Genomic DNA, 20,685 nt, shown 5'->3' with positions numbered 1-20,685 from the left:
TTAAAGTAGCAACAACGCTACACATTGAAACTGATGATGGTGGAAAACACCGAAACGTTTTTTTAATTGATAAATAGACAATAAATGACTGAAGAGCCCAGGATTTGATTTTAATTTGGAATTGAAACACAGTCAGGAAAGTACGTACAATTACGACAATATTCGATGAAAACGAGAAAAGGGAAGGAAGTTGATTCAATTATGGTAAAACATCGAAAATCTCATAATAGAGCATGTAGCTGTGATTACACGAACCCCCTAAATTTCCTGCTGTATACCGAACAGCAATCAGCGACTGTCCACTTCGATCCTAATTAAGTTATGATCAAATTTCAGTTGCCTTCGAGTTTCGATTGACGCTACCTTATTGCAGATTTATTGCCTTTGGGGCATGGGGTTACCTTCAAAATCCATAATTTCAATTTTGATAAATGCTGCATTAGTTTTGATATACTGCCCCGATAAATCAGTAAACCCCTTCTTGCTCGAAACAGAGAGCATTGTGTAATTGAAATATAGTATACAGATTATCTGGAATCGCCAATAAGCAGTTCGTATACGGGCTGTCCTGTAAGAGCATGATCAAAAGGGTTCTGCGATATTATTTGGAGCAAATGAGCACGATCCGATCCGAAAAAATGTCTGGGTTCTGCTATTGATGGTCAGTTCTTCAAAAAAATGTATCGTAGGTTTCTTTGTCCTTATGCAAGACTCATGTTTTGATGGAGCAAAGTGAGGAATTCTTGACCGTCTTGCTACAAAAACTACCACAACTTTTTATTTGGTCTCGGGAATCAACTGATTCTTTTTAAGTCGATGCACTAATCTTGCAGGGTTTTTGGGCAAAAAATTTAGAAGCCGGACATTTTTTCCGAATAAAAGTTAGCCAAAGAATGTCTCAGTTCCCAGTGCCCTTTTGATCGTGTGCTTACCGGACACCCTGTATATTATTGTACCGGTTGAGACCAAATTTCAACATTCTGATCGTGTAAAAATAATCGCGGATTTCAAAATCCATTCCGACATCCATTCATATCATAGAACAATCAAATTCAAGCTCCCTATTCCCCATGCGCTTTTTGCAGTGAAAAACATCGGCAAATAAAAAAAAGACAATGCGATCGGGATTAAAATCGAATTGGAATTCAAAATCTGCAGCTAAAGCTGACTAGAGGTGAACGAATATAATTCTCCAGGTGTTCTTTATTGGGTTTGATCCCACGTAATTTCTTGTCAGATAATTGAGAAATTATCCAACGACTTTCTCATGGTTTTGGACCCCCAGTAATATTTATCACCGGAGGGCGAGTTGAATAGATTTCTCTCCCAAGTCTGGCTAATTTAAAACGAGAAACAGTAATTAGGACTCGTCGAAACAGCGAATTCTGCTAGAAACTTTTCAATAAACGCGAAAGCTGTTAGGTTAATGGCAATTAATAATTTAGCAATCACGCCTAAAATGGGATCGGTTTGCGTGCAACCATCACAATTAGTTTAGCAGAACGTCAGTAAATCGAGTGTAGGTCGAAAGTTTGTCACGTGTTGCGGAATGGTAAAACTTACCAGTTCATTGGAAAATCGCCTATTGCATTCTATCAAGGTCTGAAACAATAACACAAGTGACTAGGGGATTCACAGAATTTCTCAGACTTAGAGTCTTCTCTATCTTGAGTTCAGGATTAAAAAATAATAAATATCGCCTGTGTCAAATAAAGCTGATTATTCTTACTCTATTATATAATAGACTTTTTCTGCAAAAGTTAATGCAAGGCAATATTTCGATTGTTAGTACCTAGACTTAGGTTTCCCTTAACAAACAATTTGGAATCAGTCAGAGGAGTATCATACCACAATAAATTATGACAAACTTTTTACAAAGCTACTCTGCCTAGTATTCGCGTGTTTATTTTTGATCATAAACACGTTCTATCGCTCTATGTAATTTATGTAATAACCAAGTTCATGTTTTTAGGCAGTAAAAAACATCAATGATCTTTTACCACAAATGTTACCAGGTACAGACAAACAGGTAACGTCTCAAGATATTTCGCTTTACTGGAGGTAAAGACCCACTAAAATCAATTTCGCCCTGCTTGTTGCTGTCGACATAATTCATGCTTTTGCTAAGTTGACTGAATTGTTGAAAAAAATCTAATCGCGTAAAGATGCAATTTAAATTTTCTTCGCCACAATGGTGAAAAAATTTGGAAATAATAATGACTCACCTTTCTTTTGATCGGTGAAAGGTCGCCACTATTTCTAGTAAACCTCTCGAACTTGAAACTATTGGATCTGTAAAGTTCGTTATCCGATTTCTTACTGCAAAATCGTCTGGTGATCGCTTTAGATTTGCAAGATCTACAATCTTTTACAACATCCCAATCAATATTAAATATTCCCCGTGACTTTTTGTTTATTTCCGGGTTGGCGCGCGTTCTTCTCCGAGATTTCGATCGTCTTCTTCGTCGAATTTGAAGGCTTTCTTCTACTGTTACATTCGTTTCGTTATCTAATTGTGGCCTTTTTGAAAGGCCCACTCGTTTTAACACTCTGTCCATTGCAGCAGATAAATCCTCACTGAAATGAGGAAGCACCTCTCGAAACGCGCACAAATACTCGCGCACTCAGCTGACTTGTATTTCGATTTGGGGTTGACACGAACTTATTACTGCGCTAATTCGCCCCTTTTCTCATCCCTTATAGCACGCGCTAATTTATTTTTAGAAGTTTAATACTGTTTGTCAACATCAAGTGCATTCACTTTATAGGCCGCAGGTTGACTCATTAAAGTTATCGTTCCAGCTTTCAATCAAATCATAATTATACTCAGTTATAAAATTATTTTCTCGTGGTTTCACACGAAATAAAACCATACAGCTTAGTAATAGAACTTAAAAGATGTATTTGAGTAATGTCTGTTTATGTACATTTATCGTAATATTAAGACTACTAATAGTATGAAACAAACTTGCCAATTAACAAATTAACTGCACACTATTTAGTAAAATTAGAAGTGTTTATACATTGTTCTTACTAAAGGGAAGTTTTCCGAGAGAGAGAAAACAGTTCTTTCATTTTTACATTTAAAAAGTGGTTTAGTGGGAGAAATTTGTGTGCCAATAACTCTCGTTCAGTTCTTATATCAAAGAATAATCAAATATTCAAGAGAGCCAAAAATTAAGTATAATTACAAATTTCTTAATATTTACGTATCTATTATTCTTGTAAATAATTTTCCTTATTCCATAACAAAATACCTTCTAACTGGTAATACAAGGTCAAGCACTCGAAGAGTCTTTGTAATCAGAGAAATTGGTTCCCCCTTTTTTTTTCACAGAAAAAAGCAAAATAATTTATTTATGTACAATATACTACACCCTTATATGTTATTCAAAACTGTATATAAGTGAAGCAACTAGAGCTGATAAACGTATACTGAATGTGTAAATTTTTGGTCTATTTAGGGGAAATCATATTAATACGAAGCAAACGAAATAATGCATTCATATTTCCAAATATCCTCAACGTTAATTGTGCTGGCAAAAATCAAACATGGAAATCTCAAAAAATTAAATTTATATATAAATAATACAGGTTTGATAAATGTTACCTATAACTCCATCATTACATGCTAAACATATGTACGGTCTTAGCTCTCTTACTTAACACAAAATACGCAGATCGTTAATTCATCACCTCTTTAACTAGCAAAACGTTTAAAAAATTACGATTATTAAATTGCACAGTAACACTCCTTTCTACTTGCAAATGTGTGATAACAATCAGCATCTTAAGGCTCGTCATCAGAAGAAAATAAAACAAATATCACATATTCGTCGGTGAACTACACAATCTAGTAATCTCAAAACTATTATCATCAGAACAAGGAGCTTGAAGACTTTTAATCAAGCGAATTTATGAAATTGGCACAAAATGCAAAATCACTACATTTGCATATTACCCTGGCTTGCGACCGAACTACATTGAAGATGTACCTTTTACTCTGATATAACAAATTGGACACTAAAAAGTATAAATGCATTGTTTCTAAACATATAGCCCATTATTAAATAGAACATTTGGGTTGTGATCTTCGACAGCTGTTTTTAAGGTGTGTCTGCGAAAATTAATAGTTTTATTATTTAATAAAAATGATACAAAATAAAAGCGCAAGTTACACTCACGCATGTTTTAAGGTCACATCATAGTTGACTCAGATTATCAGAGCCAGTTTCGCTTTTTATGTTCCAACAAACAACAGACACTGTGATTACGAATGCAAACCTGCTAAAAAACCGTAGATATAGGTGATGAATAAACAAACTTAAGACTCACATTTTGGCAACATCTTGCTTTGGAGCTCAACCCCAAATGCATACGCTCATAAATAAGCATTTTTGCGTTATAAATTAATTTGCAACCCTTTTTTTAAACATATAGACAAGTTTAAGATGAAACGGAATCTTTAAAACGTATTGAGTCACATGGAGTTCGAGACAAGACAACGCGTTGCCAAAGAATTGAAAATTATATGAGAGTTAAAGATAAAATGGAAATTGAAATGTTTCAGCTACATATTGTTTCGGATTACATATTTCTATTTAACCCCTACCATGGACAAATTCACATTAAGTTAACAGCTAGTTAGGATATACTGTTTACCTAAAATAAATAATCCTTATAACGGATGCTATGGACAGATATTCTCCTTTAAATTAACTATACAAATGCCACTCAAAAACTATAAATTAATAACATTTAAACGTACAAATTCAGCAATCAAATTCAATACTGTTATCAAAATGAATTGTTTCATTGTGAGATTCCAACCAACTTAAACAGTAATACCTAGCCGCTTTTTAATCTGTATTAAATGTTCAAAGAAAATATTGGCAGTTTCCTTACAGTTACATATTTGACTGGTGAATTTAGAAGTGTATCCAACCGAACGACTGTTGATTTTGACGAGTCGTATCAAGTAAAGCGTATGCCTTGTATGTTGTGTATGCTCCCTTAAGAAGAATATTCAAGTAGTTCATCACTTTAAATTCAATTGTACTTTTTGTACTTTAACTCGAAATAATTGATCATTCTTCCATGAGAGTGTGGCATAGTGATAATTGCTTTACATGATAAATCTATTTCAAAAGCGACTGTCGAAATACAACCAGATGATTAAAAACTATTAAAACTAAAGTATGCAACATAAATAAAATCGGTTCAATTTATTTCTTAACTTAACCGACAATTAATTACATGTACAAGATGTAAAATTGTCAGAAACTAATTTGGCTGCCAAAGGAAAACGTTGTGCGATTTTGACATATTTAATTAGATATCTTTCTGTATGTTGCATACTCCATGTATCTATTACATAAATAATTAATTTAAATTGAAATATCTGTAAAAGTGTCACATTACGCACATTCCTTACAGGGTTATTTAAACGTAAAAAAAATGATAAAATATCAGCATAAACCATATAAATACAATACGATGTACTTCAACTTTGAATAATGTCTATATGGATTTACACTCTCATAGGAACAAACTTTTAAAAAATAGATGTGCCCTTCCTCACCAATAACAATTAAATCGAGGGTCATTCAAGGATAACTTACTCTGAGCCTTAGTTTCCTGTTTCAACAAACTGTTATCCAGATGATACTGGATAGTAGCGTCCAGCAGATAATTTGACATGTGATCCCAATATGCATCGCCCACGTTAGTAACATAATTTTCAGCCAATTTTTCCAATTGAGTAAGTGATTGATATTTTTTCCGAATTTCACTGAACATATTAACGGTAGGAGATGCGTGGAGGCATGGTGAATTGTCTATCCGCGGTGGCACTTCGAAACTAGGTGGCTCATCATTCGTCCATGGTGGCCTCCAAATAATTGACCCCTAGCTATTTCTTTGTCTTTTACCGGGCCCCTCAGATAACATTCCACTCAACATATACTTCAACTGTGGCATATAATCTATCACATTTCTTACTTGAACTAAAGGTACTGCTTCATGCCTATTTGTACACTTGCCATTCTCAATAAGTACCTGCATTTGGCCGCTGAAATAAATAATTGACATATTAGATTTTTGATGAGTGTTAGAAGTAGACAACACTTACGCGTTCGCATTATAAACCTCAATGCCTAAAACTTCCATGACTTTGAGGCAGCTCTGCACAGGTACCCCATTAAAAAAGGTCATAACCAAGTCTTGCAATGTGACGAGATGCTCCGTGAATACATTTACTTTCATGTTTATTAAACTAAGCATTTTTCCTTGAACCTGAGCTTTCTGCATTTTATATGGAATGTTAGGGCCTGCTGTTTGAGGAGGGCTTGATTCAGGTAGATTTATTAGTTTGTTCCTACTGCCTGAGTTGTTTAGTAATGACCTTCCGTTAGTTAAGGCTGGATTATTCTCTTGTGCAGTCGAGACGGTTGTCTGTGTCCTAGACGATGCTTGATGCGCCGGATTTTGATTTACAATTGTGTCTAACGATCGGTTTGTACCAAAATTGCTGAAATCAATTAAAACATGACTGTATCAATTCAACTAAACAAGGGCCTGTGTCAACATCGTACACTTACGTGAATAGAAATTGGCCCACTTTAAACTTGGACTTTTTTTTATCAACCAAACATTAGATCAGAAAAGAATGAACAGCTGCTTCAGCTGGGATCATTTAATACATTTACGTACAATCCCGATTTGCTTTCGTTTCCAGTCACATATATATTCAATAAGTATTAAATGATCTCACATCAAGCATATGCGATTGTTCTGTTCTGATGTTTGGTTTCTGAAAAACAACGACAGTTATCTATTTAAGGTAGGACCATTTCTATGCAGCGTACAGAGAACTGTACGTACTTCAATGAAACAATTGTATGTACTTTAAAGAAACTATAATATAAAAACGTAATTAAACAAAAACTATCATATTAAGTAAGTAAGTAATCAGAACAAAGTTGATATATTGAAATACTTTTAAGTTTTCAAGTTTGCCTTCCACTTCCACCCAGTGGAACAACACAGTTACCTAAACAACACTACCAATCATTAAATATGATTTTGTCTCATTTGAAAAGAAGTTCCTACTAATCTGACAAAGTAATAAACATCAACAAATGTGATGTTTAACTACCTTTGGGGAACATCATATCTTGATATGGACCCATTCATGTGTTGCAGCAGTGGTGGTGGAGGGTAGTTACTTTGTGGAGTTCCTGGATGATAATTGTTAGGAAGCTCAACAACCATGTAGTTGTTACCAGTGTTTTTTGGGGGATTGTATTGACCCATCCTGCAAATAAATCTGCAGTAAGACCAAACGTGAAATAACTGTTTAACTAAAGCTGCATGATGCTACTTACATATTTATACCAAGCAATAGCAGAAAATTATGTAAAATTCGCATACAAGCTTATCAACGCGTTCTTTTTATATGAATTTTAAATGCAGGTGCGTTTGGGGGCGGTAAACCTGGCCAACAGAAACAACATAAATAAGCACCTTTCACATTTTTTCTTAGTGGACGAAAACGGGGTCTTTTTCAGATATTTCTCATTCTGCTTTCAAATCTAACATGCCTCAATGAATCTCAGTATGAAACGTAAAATGTAAATCAGGTCTAGAAAGATTAACCTGTGCCACTGCTCTGTGAATACAAAGTGATTCAACTAATTTACTTTGGGATTTAAAATAACGATATAACCTTTTACTTAACGTATGATAACTAATCGAATCCGTCGTATTGAATCACTCTGTTAATGTCTCTAACTTTTCTTTAAAACACCAATCCACTAGACTCACCAAGAGCTATCATCCAGCCTCTGATCACAGGCTGCTGCCGGATTAAAGCGATAACTATCCAGGAAAAAAAGTTCACTTTATTAATGGGATAGTTACTCTCATTCGTCTTACAGAAATAGAGCTGTTCAATGATACTCAAGCAAACATCCCTAAATAGTTTGAAAGATAATAGATGAATTCGAAGGCAATTTTACATAGCAAATCATTCATAGTTAACTGAAACGTACACTACGTACTAACAGCATTAGACATGATGATTTAAAATACAAAAATATGAAACCAAAATCATGCGACAGATCTTGCCAGTAGGGCGCAATACGTGTTTTTCTTAAGCGGTAAGTTAAGTGAGTTAGATACAAAATGCATACACTTTATGCATATAAATGAGCTAACAACTACAGATAGATTATGGAGGCTAGGTATAGTGTACATAAATTGAATTTGACTTACACGTTGAAGCAAACATTTTCAGTAACTGAACTAGTTTGGTTCAACTGTAACCAAATGGTCTGCTAAAATATCCCCAGCTTTTCTTGCAAATCTGACTAGGGGTATCTAGTCATTTTGACAAAAAAAACGATAAGATGGTTAAAACACTTCATGCAATAAGTACGCAAAGTGAAAAACCAATTTGATAGCAGACATAGAAAGAACTGATATCAAGTGGTACTTACGTTGCTGATCTAACTAGTGGAGGTGGAGGAGCTTGGCCGATGTTACCATAGTAAGCCGCAGGCCTCAAGTGGCGGGTAGACGTAGCAGAGTAAGTCGCCCTTACCGCTGAGCTGGCAGCTCTGGGTTGAGTGGCATGATACGTAGGTTGACTGCCAGCAATAGCGTAGTTGTTCCCAAAAACATGCACATTGTGCATGGGTCCATTGGACGCTGCTTTGGCTTGCGTAGCTGGTTTAGGGCTGGGAGGCGGGTGGGTCGCAATTGGTGGCGCAACAGGCTGTCTCGTCCAATGAACATTTTGTGGCAAGCTTGTTCTTCCAGAAACCAGAAGCTGGGACGAATCCAAATTTTTTTTGGGCCAATAGTCTTCGAAAATTGTCCCAGGAGGAAAGTAATTTTTGATATCGCTTAAGCTAATGACGGAGCAGGAGTCATGGGCAAATAGTTCATTCCTGATGCCCTGCACTTTACAACAAAACTTCAAATAGGAAAGGTCCCAGCCTTCCAGTTTGTCAGCTCTCTGCTTAAGATTATCAGTTTCGCCCTCAAAGTAGAAAAGGGGCACGTATTTTTGGTCATTATATACTGTAAACGGAACTACTGATTCCCTATTAATTCGAATAAATCCGCAACGACTAGTCAGTTCAGTTTCCAGGGTATTCACTAACTTGTGATAACAATGTCCTAAAAATTGGTAAAACTCGTTTGCATCGGACAGTCGAACTATTAAGTCTCTTGAAGTAAATTGCTCTCTTCCAAACTGGTAATCACAATGCTTTAGATTAATTTCGTTTAAGAGACGGGCTTCAACTTCGGTTATGTAGTAACTTCTAATGTTGGTACAGTTGTATAGATCTTGATGTAAATAATTCAACCACTTGTTCAGAACTTTAATTTCAACCATCCGAACAGCACAGTAGTTTTCTCCTGAGCGTATAATGTATGGAATATGTACTTTACCCATGGAAGTCCATCCAAATCTACCTTTAACTGATTCTTCATCAATGTTTTTAGTTTCCTCTGTGCTAGTTGTGGATTTCAGTTTAGGTTTGTCGCTCAAAAATGTTAGAATGTTCATGCTCTGCCCCGCAGTTGGTTGATTTCTTTGGGGCAGTGCCATTTTAGCTTTATTTGCCTCCATAAACTTAGCAGCCAACTCTCTGATTTCCGGATCATCTTGCTTCTCCTGTTTAACACTACTATTGATGGTATTAGTGGAGTTGCTATTAGACGATGTGCTTCCAGAGGAGTTGTTCGAGTTATTTTTTGCATTATTATTCATTGCGCTGGTCTTTATTTAGGGCTAACAGTCAAGAAATGTTGTTCGCAGTCGTGTCAACAAACACTCATTTCCCATGTTTCGCATCACATCGCTAGTGATTGCCTAGACTGCTGAATTGTGAGAGCAATCCTCTATATTATAGCTGCTTAGGGTCACTTCTTGTTTACAAAAGTTTAAAATGAGGTTAAGGCGGATTTACTCCTTACTTGTTTAGCGGCCATAGCGCCATCACCAGGAACACTTGACGTTGTACTGACTTTAATATTGCTAGTTCTGTAAAATGGAGCTGAACGAGGGTATACGACGTTGCTTCACAGTTTCGCCCGTGCAATATTCACATAATTCACACACATTTATCCGAATTGTTTTAATAATAAACGTTTTTTGAAGGAGTCAGCGCGTTCCGTTCCTGTCATACCACAGAACCTCACGGGCGAGTTCGACAACGCTCGGTCTCGGCTTTAATACTTCCCCTCGGTTGTTGTCGGGTTTCGACGGTAACTTCTCGCTAGCCTCTCTTCAGGGTCCTCTACTTCACTTGAGGAGGATTTAGAGCCACCTTTCGGACGATCATTAGAAGATGGCCGCCAACCGCACTCGCCAACCAATCACACACGTCCATTGACAGTTAGAGACTGTGACGACACAAGTGATGACGTAGTTGTGTGGTTCGCGAGGCTATTTGCACACTTTCCAAGGTCTAACTGTTCAAGGATATTTCTGATTCTCGACATTTTTGCGCTTTAACCCATAAATAAACGCAAATCCGACCAAACCGGATCTACTAGTTTCTTTCAGTCGGTTTAAAATTGCTATGGGCTTTTTCAAGTTGTTTGTAACATAATGGGCGTTAGTATTAGCCTCTATCGTATCCAGATATATTCTGTTTTTTGCGGGATAGAAGGTTATTCTATCCCGAAACCATTTGCATATTCTATAGCATTTCAATCAATAGATTTAAGGCAGTAAAAAAATTACATGTGGCAATCAATGGTGCGTCAAATCCCCTTCCACTTTACTAATATGACAAAATGGATGCCACGATTGCGCACTGTATTGCAAAATATATAACCAACAGCTTCAAGTTTGAGGAAAATTTCGTTTCCGTTATGGCATATCTTAAAAAAAAAACAAGCACAATTTGCTATTCCTTGGCTGTTATTTTGCTACAAACTAGCCCGATTTTGCAGTAACTTTCATTTGTGTAGTGTAAAATTATGTTGGTACGCCACTGAAGGTTTCCCAAGGTGCACCAGAACTCAGTTGTCCGACCTTCCAATACGTTGCCACGTTTTGCTTTCAATTTGCACTATAAGTAAATGCAATATTTCGTCGAAAGAGTGAAATACTTTTCAATTGTATAAAACTTTAACACTGATGTACATCTGTACCCACTACTAATGCATTGGAAGCTGCTATAGATTACTATATAATATGCTTATATATGCAACATTTTCCGTGCATTTCGCCCATTACATTCGGATAGTTTTCAACTAGTGACAACGCTGCAGGGGTATTTTTCTGCAGTATGTTAGCAGGTGAGTTTAAGGGGCGGCAGCCCTATGAACTTCACTTAACCCGCTTTGTTTCAGTCAGTACTCGTCTTTATCTATGCAGTCAACGGCCAGTTCCCAAAAAGCAAGCGAGGAGCCACAGAACATCCCCTTTATTTTTTTTTATTTTGCATATTTTAAGTATTTGGGGGGATATTTTGTGAAAGGTGCCATCAGCCCCCCTGTGGCCAGTACCAAGCGCTAATGGACTGTTTCCGATTTTCTGCGCAGGAGACAAACCGAGCCGGCGCAACCCGCGGGTGGATGTGCGCATCACCCACTTTGCCCACACGTCTTTCAAGGCCAAACACAACTTCAGCAGCCAGTCGCACAAGGGCGGCTGATCTTTGCTTGCTACCTCCTTCAACATGCTGATGCTCTGATGCAAAACGAAATATTTGTGGCAGCACAATTTAGCCAATAGAGAACAAAAACGACAAAAAATAGCGTTTTGCTAAACTCCTGCTCCTAATATTTGCTCGCTAAGGTAGCGACTGCAGGGTCAGGGTTGCCAGGTCCGAAAATCGAGTTTCGGTAGATAAGCTCGACACTTTTCGGTAGAAAATCGGTAGGACTGATTTTTCTTTCATTATTAGAAGCTCCATAAAATCGCGCGTTTCTTAAAATTTTTATACTTACAGGAATACTAAAATAAACATGAGTCAGTAAAGAAGTAAACATGAAATTGCACTTGTTTTTAGCTTATTGCTCAACTTAGTTTTCATTAGATTAACCCATGATACAATGAATACATAAATACATGAATGTGTTCATTGCATCCTGAGATTGACCTGTAAAAATATCCGTTCAACTTGGCTAATAAGTGTGATAGAATAAGCAGGTTACAAATAAAATTGGAAACACGAATGTATCAGCTCCATATTTCAATATTTGTACTTGGCTCCAAAACTCTTCAATATTTTCAAAAATTTCTTCAACATTTCGCTACAGACGTCATTCTGTGTCCAGACCTTGTAATTCACTATCATTTATTAAATTTGGAAATATTATTGCAACATCAGAAGTAAATTGTACCTGATTTCACTATTGAAGGATCCATAAAACATAATTTTATCATATTTATGATCTATATGGCAGGCTTGATTCATTTTATGTTTGAAAAAGAACTCTAAAATACTAGGTGTGCTAAAATAAAATATCTGCCATTACCTAGTACTTTAATCATGAATGGAAATATGTTATATTATTTTAAGTAATCCACGGAAATTTTTGTTTGTTACTTTTCGGTAGAAATCTGCATGGTCTGCACCGATCTACCGATGATCGGTAGGTTCCTTGACAAATCGGTAGACCTGCCGAAAAATCGGTAGACCTGGCATCTCTGTGCAGGGTAGTACTTAGTGAATGAATATTTAAAACAAATTTGAAAAGGGCTGATAGTAAAGAAACAATTTTTCCACACTGACGACTGCACTGCAGATTTCTTCACAGTGGATTAAAGCCTGTGTCCTCCAACCAATAGAAACACTTTCGTATCATCGAATAAACGGATGCATGGGACACGGACTTTAACCAGTTGAATTATAATCATCACGCAGTATTTTTTCGAGAAATAATAAACAAAATACATGTTAAAGGATTCATATTTCACAAAAGTCACAAAATTTTGTAATACATGTTTACGATTGATCATCGGTACAACCAACTATAATTGTTAGTTTCGGGTGAAAATTATTATAAATAAACCTTAAGTGCACAAAACTATAACTTACAATCGCTGAAGACATAAATAGGAAGCGGTCAAGACGTATTTACAAAAGGAAAAAATCGCATTAAAAAACATGCGTTACAATTTGATAATTTCATTGAATAAAATGCAAAATGTTTGTTCACTTTCATGTCGTAAAACCAATTCAAAAGGACTGAATTTGCAAATAAAACAATCGGAATTCCTCCCATAGGAACAAACATAACATGAATAAATAACTAAAGGTACCACATTTCAAAAAAAACTTAATAAAAAGCAGGAATCTATTACTTCAGATCAGAAGTTTAACAATAACAAATAAAATTGTAAAAATATCTGATAAGAAACCCTCGTGTTCATGGAGGCGCTTGCAAAATGATAGCAGACAAATTGATGTCTTGTTGAAAGTGCTCCCACGACAACGAGACCTCAAATAACATCTTACTCTACCAAATAAATTAAATTTTCAGTGGCGCTATAAGATGTTCCCAATTTTATAACAAACCATTCGTGTCCCTCAATCATTTTCTAAATCGATTCTAGTTATATTCTGTAACTATAATTGCAATTTAGGCCATTTTTCATTTCAACCAATGCCATAGCTCCCTGAATTTCATCATTTGATATTTCTTTGCTCTTTCCTAAAATACCAGCAAAGTAGAGAAGAGACAAGTGTGATGAGTGTTCCAACTTACCCCCTTGCACACAAACCAGAACGGAAGGGCGCTTCTGATTTTCGGCAACTTCTACAGGACTGGGTTCTTCAGTATATCCATCTTCACCCCAATTTATAGGAGATGCCAAATCTGTAGTGGAATCCCAAAGTCTTTGCTCTTGGGTAGCTTCACGTAACCATCGCTTCTTGGGCAGTTCTGAGGGCTTTGGCTGTGGCGAACCTTTATTAAAAATTGTTGTTATTGCATTAAACTATTCTCTCTTCAATGACTTAGGGAAGATTCAAAGTAAGGTAATTCATCTGAATCGAAATTGTGGTATTCGTCAAAATCCTCATCGTGTTACCTGAATTCAATTCATTCTCCGAACCTTCAGAAATACTGCATGTTGAGGTTTCAAGATCATCCAGTTCAGAATTTGGTGAGTTTTCGATATCAGTGCCGTTTTGAGAGCAGCCAGAGTAATACGTCGAACTTCCGCTGCTAAACATTGATTCTTCGGTCTTAAAAAGGATGGACTTCCTTGGCGTTGAATCCAGATTTTCGTTTGATTTTGATAAACTTTTGGAGCGTCTGTAAAGGTGTCAAGCAAGATCTTCAGCACTCAATTGATCATTCAAATCGAAATAACAAAGATCCAAGATCGAAACATTCCCTTTAGTCGTTTATATTTCTTCGTTGTTAGCAAAAATGCCGACATGAATAGCAAAAGCAATGAAACTATCTAGATATGGACTGGTTATTATCACTGGTGTAAACCAACTTTCAACAGAGCAGCAATTAATGTACTTATATAACACCGTTACACTCAAAATTGTAAAATACGTTTACACTATTTCAGAAGCTTTCGCATGAAAAAACAAAAGGCATTAAGACTCTGCTGATCTCCTAAAAGTCAAATTTCACAGTGATATGCAAGAAAAGTAACTGCGAATTACCTATCAAAATTCTGTAACCATTCCCTGATTTCCGCCGTGTGCGTCTCATCGTAGGACTTATCAAGAGGTTCCCGTTTCGCAATGAACCTTTTCAGGGTGAATTCTGGATGGTCTGGGCAATGTCGGTTGGCATGAGTAAATCGTCTTGCACAATGCGGCGCAACACAAATGAAAGGTTTTTCTCCTGTGTGGAGTCGCTGATGGGTTTTCAGTTGACCTGATTGGGCAAACTTTCTGGTGCATCTCGGAAAGTCGCAAGCGTATGGCTTTTCACCTACAAAAAAAGCCCATTTTAAGGCCAAGCCACTGACAGTAATTAAGAGGTTTTATATCAAGAAACAAAATTAAAAGCGTATGGAAGTGTTCAAGATACTACTTACAGAAATATTTTTTGTTATAGACCTAATAAGTCATTTTCAGGGACCTTTAAGGAAATAGGAGCGAAATTATCAACGTTTTGGTCTCTAGGGCATTTGCCTCAGGGACAGTTGGAAACAGCAGATCGGCTTCAGCATCAGAGATGTTCTTTTTTATAGCCCTTTTCGGAAACTATCTTTTTGTAATTGGTCAAATTAAGCGGTCGATGAACCAATAGAATAAGAGTTGATTGAGAGTTTTAAAGCCCATATTTTCTCTTCGGGTTTCGCATTTTCCTCGCAGGTTCTCTAGTGCTGCTATTGTGTCACATTTTACAGGCAACATACAGGGTGTCCCGTAAGCACACGATCAAAAGGGTACTGCGATATTCTTTTGATGAAAAAACTCGATCTGGCCTAACTTGAACTGAGAGAAAATGTCTGGCTCCTCTGATTGAAGTCCAGTTCTTCAAAGACATTTTTTTAGCAAAACTCGTGAATTTGTTCTTATGCCAGACTCATGTTTTGATGGAAGTGAGGAATTCTTGATCGTCTTAATACAAAAACTACCGGAAATCAAGAAAACAAGTTCCGGTCATTAATTAATAAATATTAACACAATAACGATTTTAAAAAGGGCAAATGCGGTTAAATATGTATGTATAGGGAGAAAAAAGTAGAGCAGTCCTGGACATACTTATGTGCACTTGAAATTTAACATTGTAGAGAAGAATTGGATATTTTCATTCATTGGAGAAAATGAAGCCAAAGTGAACTTAACATTAACTAATAAACTATCAAAATAAATAATATAACCTGAAAGTCTGACAAAGAATGAGCTTGATCAGTTAGAATTCTTGGAAACTTCAAGGTACACTGACTTTTAAAGGTAAATTAAAGGCCACAGATTTAACACAGGTGGTAACCTGAGGTTATATAAATAGAAGCGGATTTAAAGTTTCTCAATGGCTTTGCCATGGAATTCCGATGGCCAAGCCTGATGGATTTAGGAATGAATTGTGTACGCTTATTAAGTAATCAACAGACATTTAAATAACGGCAGTATTTAAACTGTTTGCCACTCACCTGTGTGTGTTCTGAGATGGGCTTGCAGGGACTTTTCCCTGGGAAAGACCCGATTGCAATACATGCATTTAATGGAACTGGGCGAGGTGGAGCCTTCAAGGATCAGAGTGGTCAGAACATCAGCCCTAGGCCTCCCTCGCCTTGTCTCCCCAGGCGATATAACAGTTTTTTCGTGATGGCTTGGGCTGCTTGCATTTTCCATCGCTTTGTCTGCGATATTAAAGCAAGAGACCTTTAAAACTCGACTGTTCGGCGTCAGAATCACTTCACTATCACCATTCGGCGAAAGTTTATTTCTTTTCGGTGTGGAAAACATTTTTTTTAGTCAAATTTCCGAGACTTTAACAAAATTAAATCACACATCCACAATCAAAACAACAATGCCGTCGATCCAGAGGGCGCTGCAAAATGGAGGGAAACGTGCTCATTTGGATGTTTATTCACGTTGAACATTTAAATGTGAGTTTATCAGTTGTATTGTTCCAATATTTGTTAAGTTTGTGTTTTTTTGTACATGGTTTTGGGCAAATATTTTACTTTTCCGCAGCAATATTTATAACATCTCTTTCATTAGAACATTTGCATAATTAGATAATGTATATCCGTGTAATAAACGCAGGAATTGTGGTATTTATTTGAAAATGTTCATAATTTATCCACTCATTATGCATATGCCAAATAAAAACAACATTTAACTTATTTTCCACCATCTACAAGCGTGGGAAGATAAAGAAACTAACCATAGATTCGAACGGAAGAAGAATTCGCAGCTGGAGCCATAACAATGTAAAGTGGATTTGTATTTCATTATTTGCGAATTTGAAATTTACTTAATACATTTTTAAATTATTAGAGATTATTTTTCACATTTTAATTTGCTTATGGGGTCTCAAGGTGAAAGAATCCTATGACGTTTAATCTAACCTAAATATTTACATAAACTAATCATTTAATGCATTTCATAGCTCGAAATTTTGGTAAATTTAGGTAATAAAAAAGCTTTCTCTTCATTTCGTCTGCTTTTAATCTCCAAGTTGTTAGAAATTTATTTTCAGTGCCCTTGCATAGGACCATGTCGTTCACGTACCCAAAACCTCGACGAGATGAAACTGTAAAAGACGATTTTTTTGGGACTCAGGTAAGGACAAATCGTGCTTCAGAGCACTAGAACATATTAATGAACTGCTGAGTTTTCTTCAGGTTTCCGATCCCTACCGCTGGTTGGAGGATCCAGACTCAGAAGAAACGCGGAGTTTCGTCAATGCTCAAAATGAAATTAGCAGACCTTATCTGGAGAACTGCCCTTATAAAGACTCGATTAGAAGTAGAATAACGCAACTTTGGGACTTCATGAGGTTTTCAGTTCCCTTTAAGCATGGAAACAAATATTTTCAATATAGAAATACTGGTAGGTGAGCGAGTCTGAAGAACACATGTAGTTCAATAGAACAATGGATTTTAGGTCTACAAAATCAGAGCGTATTATATGTTCAGGATTCCCTGAAAGGCAAAGAAAGGGTGTTTCTGGATTTGAACGGTTTTTCCGAAGATGGCACTGTAGCCCTCTCAGGCAACTGTTTTTCAGATGATGGAAGCACTTTTGCTTATGGACTGAGCAGTAGTGGATCTGATTGGATTGAAATACGCTTTAGAGATGTTGAAACAGGTTTGTTCAAGTGCTCCAAATTCATATATAGCGCTTACTTCCTCATAATGGGACTAATTTTATGCGATTCCTTGAAACCATCACAGCATGCAGATGGCCAAAGAGTACCTATATTTTAATTTTTATTGATGTGTAGGTGAAGATCATCCTGAAACACTGAAAAAAGTTAAATATTCCCCAATGACATGGATGCATGATAATAAAGGATTTTTTTACGGAGTAAGTATAAAATCTGACATATTTTATGCCTTGGCCCTTTTAAATCCAGCCTTCTTTTCCAGTCAATTCTAATCTCACTACTACTGTTTTTTGCAGGGGTACTTAAATCAGACGGGAAAAGCCGATGGGTCAGAAACTACTTCGAGTGAAAATCAAAAGCTTTATTATCACGAACTGGGAACTGATCAATCTCAAGATGTAGTAGTGGTTGAATTTGAAGACAAAGAGCTCAGAATGTAAGTCAAACGAGTCACTAATATGCATTAAAATCAGAACAGCAGAATAGTTTTTTTGCGTAGAATACCCCAAAATCTCCGCTTTTGATTAATGGAAAAGTGTACCTCAAATAGTTCCAGAAATATAGGCAAAAACTTATCAGCCCCCTGTATTGTCTAAAAAGGGCTGTTGAAAGTAAGACCTTTTTAAGAGATTTTGGTTCATTTCTCGCACGTTGATTGAATTCTAGCAGATTTTTCAAAACATTTACAGGGGTGCCTGTGTAAGTCATTGCGGCACATATTTGGTGATAACGCCAATAAAGGGGTGCAAAAACAATCTGCTATATTTCGCAAGAATAGATCCAACTAACCGAATTAATAAACCGTTGGAATTAACGCCAGTAGTAACAACATTTGATGCTGATTATAAGGTAGTAGCTACTTGCACAAGGGGCGAATCAGTTCTGCTAAAATAATGATCTTCATTTTTAGTATATTACTAACGTGGGCAGCAAGTTCTATTTTAGAACCAATAAAGACGCGATGAATTACAGAATAATCATTATCAATTTTAACAATCCGTCAGAATCAGAGTGGACAAATCTGATTGCCGAACATCCGAAGGATGTTCTGCATGACGTAAAAGTGATTAATAAAACAATGCTGGTCATTTGCTATTTAAAAGATGTTAAAGTGAGAGAGATTAAACGAATACAAGGCGATGATATTATATTTGCTTCTTTTTAGCATACCATGCATATTTTCGATATTAACACTGGAAATAAAATTTACGATTTCAAATTAGACGTTGGAACAGTGAGTGAAATCAGCGGAAAGAGGCACCACTCAGAAATGTTTTACAGTGTTTGCTCGTTTCTCACACCGAGCATAATTTATAGAGTGCAATTTAATGGAGATCAAATCACCGAAGAGGTAAAATAATCTGATATTTGGAACACTTGTAACATTTCATCTTGGGGTTTAGAGGTATTACGAAACCAAAGTCGCTGACTTCGATCCATCTTTATACGAAACCAAGCAAGTGTTTTATAAAAGCAAAGACGGCACAAACATCCCGATGTTTATTATTAATAAAATCGGGTTTGTGAATGATGGATCGCAACCCTGTCTACTGTACGGCTACGGTGGATTCAACGTAAATTTGACTCCTTCGTTTGCCATATCGAGACTAGTGTTTGTTGGTAATTTTAATGGGGTCTACGCTTTGGCCAATATTCGAGGAGGAGGGTAAGAACTTAATCGACTTGACTGTTGAAGTGATGCAAATTATCCGAAGTTGGTAATATTTATATTATACATTAATGTTAGCGAATATGGAGACAATTGGCACAATGGAGGTAGATTTGCAAACAAGCAAAATTGTTTTGACGACTTCCAACATGCCGCAAAGTACCTTATTGAAGAAAACTATACAAGTGCGAGTAAACTGACTATTCAGGGAGGATCCAACGGGGGACTTCTGGTGGCTGCCTGCATTAATCAGGCACCGGAACTATTTGGAGCTGCCATTTGCCAAGTTGGCGTTTTAGACATGCTGAGATACCACAAGTTTACAATTGGCTATGCCTGGAAGTCAGATTATGGCTGCTCAGATGAAGAAGATGAATTCAAATATCTTTACAAATATTCACCACTTCACAATATCACAGTTCCCAAGAGTATGTACATAAATTTATCCAATAGTTAAAATTTATGAACAACCTTTCTTTTCCAGATGGAGCGCAATACCCAGCAACCCTACTTCTAACTGCCGATCATGATGATCGAGTTGTGCCTTTACATTCTCTAAAGTTTTGTGCTGAATTGCAAGAGAAAATTGGAAATTTGCCCCAACAAGAAAACCCGCTGTTAATTCGCATTGAAACAAAAGCTGGCCACGGAGCTGGAAAACCAACTGCAAAAATGGTAAGTGTTTAAAAAACTTATCTTCATTTTTTCGGACACATATCAACCTTTCAGATTGAGGAAATGACCGAAATCTTTTGCTTTATTTCTAAAGCCCTCGGCTTGCCTTTTTCCGAACAGTGAATAAAAAAGACTTATCCAAGCACTTGAATGAATTGAAAACCAAAACCAAACCAATAAAAAAGCAGTTATTCATAAGGCAAGCCGTAGACTGGGATAAAAAATTGTAATTTAGCTTAGCGAATGTCATGTGTGTTATTACACACTTTCCTATTGTATAGTTTCAAAGTGCTTGGCGCAGTATTTTGAGCAAAAATTGCTTTATATACTTTTTTTATATATTGTATACACATTTTATTTTATATACCTTTCTTTGTACGGATTTTAATATCCAAGTTGCCATCATATAGTTATTCTGATTAATTGACCGTGGTCCGGTCGAAAAAGTATTGTTTATTCTTTATACTTTATGGTAATGCATGAGTGGATTCATGATTTTTTTTTGTATAGCATTATTGCATCCAACAAAACTGATTTACACCAATATCTATGTATTTTAT

The 20,685-nt window shown here is 36.4% G+C and overlaps 4 protein-coding genes across 10 annotated transcripts in view; 1 reads left to right on the top strand and 3 right to left on the bottom strand.

Annotated features, from left to right (window-relative positions):
- Positions 1-2,578, bottom strand: part of LOC109540855 — a 17,877-nt gene extending 15,299 nt beyond the window's left edge. The window contains exons 1-2 of the mRNA XM_048669220.1: positions 2,226-2,578; positions 1,564-1,602 (exon numbers count right to left, since the gene is read on the bottom strand). Coding sequence (XP_048525177.1) covers positions 1,564-1,602; positions 2,226-2,558 — 372 coding nt within the window. The 5' untranslated portion in view covers positions 2,559-2,578. The remainder of the gene's footprint in view (positions 1-1,563; positions 1,603-2,225) is intronic.
- A 300-nt stretch (positions 2,579-2,878) lies between these two features.
- Positions 2,879-10,388, bottom strand: LOC109540987. Of its 3 annotated transcripts, XM_019909599.2 has the most exons (5): positions 8,499-10,388; positions 7,825-7,878; positions 7,157-7,315; positions 6,131-6,529; positions 2,879-6,070 (listed from the first exon to the last, which is right to left on the bottom strand). In XM_019909599.2, exons 1-5 carry the CDS (start codon positions 9,779-9,781, stop codon positions 5,908-5,910), a joined length of 2,058 nt encoding a protein of 685 aa, XP_019765158.2. In that variant the 5' UTR covers positions 9,782-10,388; the 3' UTR covers positions 2,879-5,907. The 3 variants fall into 3 exon arrangements, with proteins under 3 accessions (XP_019765158.2, XP_019765159.2, XP_019765160.2); XM_019909600.2 differs by lacking the exon at positions 7,825-7,878 and having other exon boundaries at positions 8,499-10,380; XM_019909601.2 differs by lacking the exons at positions 7,157-7,315; positions 7,825-7,878.
- A 2,532-nt stretch (positions 10,389-12,920) lies between these two features.
- The window catches only part of LOC109540988 (pair-rule protein odd-paired), a 104,796-nt gene continuing 97,031 nt past the window's right edge, over positions 12,921-20,685 (bottom strand). For both annotated transcript variants that reach the window (XM_048661616.1, XM_019909602.2), the window contains 5 exons: positions 16,097-16,497; positions 14,655-14,928; positions 14,063-14,289; positions 13,738-13,938; positions 12,921-13,683 (listed from right to left, as the gene is read on the bottom strand). In XM_048661616.1, the coding sequence (XP_048517573.1) occupies positions 13,586-13,683; positions 13,738-13,938; positions 14,063-14,289; positions 14,655-14,928; positions 16,097-16,412 (1,116 nt within the window). In that variant the 5' untranslated portion in view covers positions 16,413-16,497 and the 3' untranslated portion in view covers positions 12,921-13,585. The remainder of the gene's footprint in view (positions 13,684-13,737; positions 13,939-14,062; positions 14,290-14,654; positions 14,929-16,096; positions 16,498-20,685) is intronic.
- Positions 16,659-20,513, top strand: LOC109540986 (prolyl endopeptidase). Of its 4 annotated transcripts, none has more exons than XM_019909596.2 (13): positions 16,659-16,882; positions 17,152-17,234; positions 17,297-17,504; positions 17,559-17,762; positions 17,899-17,981; positions 18,078-18,217; positions 18,471-18,630; positions 18,692-18,892; positions 18,947-19,132; positions 19,185-19,447; positions 19,529-19,878; positions 19,935-20,125; positions 20,180-20,513. In XM_019909596.2, exons 2-13 carry the CDS (start codon positions 17,169-17,171, stop codon positions 20,246-20,248), a joined length of 2,121 nt encoding a protein of 706 aa, XP_019765155.2. In that variant the 5' UTR covers positions 16,659-16,882; positions 17,152-17,168; the 3' UTR covers positions 20,249-20,513. The 4 variants fall into 4 exon arrangements, with proteins under 4 accessions (XP_019765155.2, XP_019765156.2, XP_019765157.2 ...); XM_019909597.2 differs by having other exon boundaries at positions 17,138-17,234; XM_019909598.2 differs by lacking the exon at positions 16,659-16,882 and adding an exon at positions 16,925-17,083.

The sequence above is a fragment of the Dendroctonus ponderosae genome, unplaced genomic scaffold (genome assembly GCF_020466585.1).
Source record: "Dendroctonus ponderosae isolate FM_Combo_2020 unplaced genomic scaffold, Dpon_F_20191213v2 Dpon_F_20191213_1, whole genome shotgun sequence".
In the NCBI taxonomy this organism is placed as follows: Eukaryota; Metazoa; Arthropoda; class Insecta; order Coleoptera; family Curculionidae; genus Dendroctonus; species Dendroctonus ponderosae.
Note: the sequence above shows the minus strand (reverse complement) of the source record. Positions and strands in the feature narration are given on the sequence as shown.

What these genes read in the sequence shown, in the direction of transcription:
- LOC109540987 (XM_019909599.2), bottom strand. Translation starts at nt 9,781, where the DNA reads ATGAATAATAATGCAAAAAATAACTCGAACAACTCCTCTGGAAGCACA. An exon ending in AGGCTGGATGATAGCTCTTG is followed by an intron (nt 7,316 to 7,824) that starts GTGAGTCTAGTG and finishes ATTTATTTGCAG; the next exon opens with GATGGGTCAATACAATCCCC. An exon ending in AGATATGATGTTCCCCAAAG is followed by an intron (nt 6,530 to 7,156) that starts GTAGTTAAACAT and finishes AATTGATTTCAG; the next exon opens with CAATTTTGGTACAAACCGAT.
- LOC109540986 (XM_019909595.2), top strand. Translation starts at nt 17,049, where the DNA reads ATGCATTTCATAGCTCGAAATTTTGGTAAATTTAG. An exon ending in TTTTCAATATAGAAATACTG is followed by an intron (nt 17,505 to 17,558) that starts GTAGGTGAGCGA and finishes AATGGATTTTAG; the next exon opens with GTCTACAAAATCAGAGCGTA. An exon ending in CTTTAGAGATGTTGAAACAG is followed by an intron (nt 17,763 to 17,898) that starts GTTTGTTCAAGT and finishes ATTGATGTGTAG; the next exon opens with GTGAAGATCATCCTGAAACA.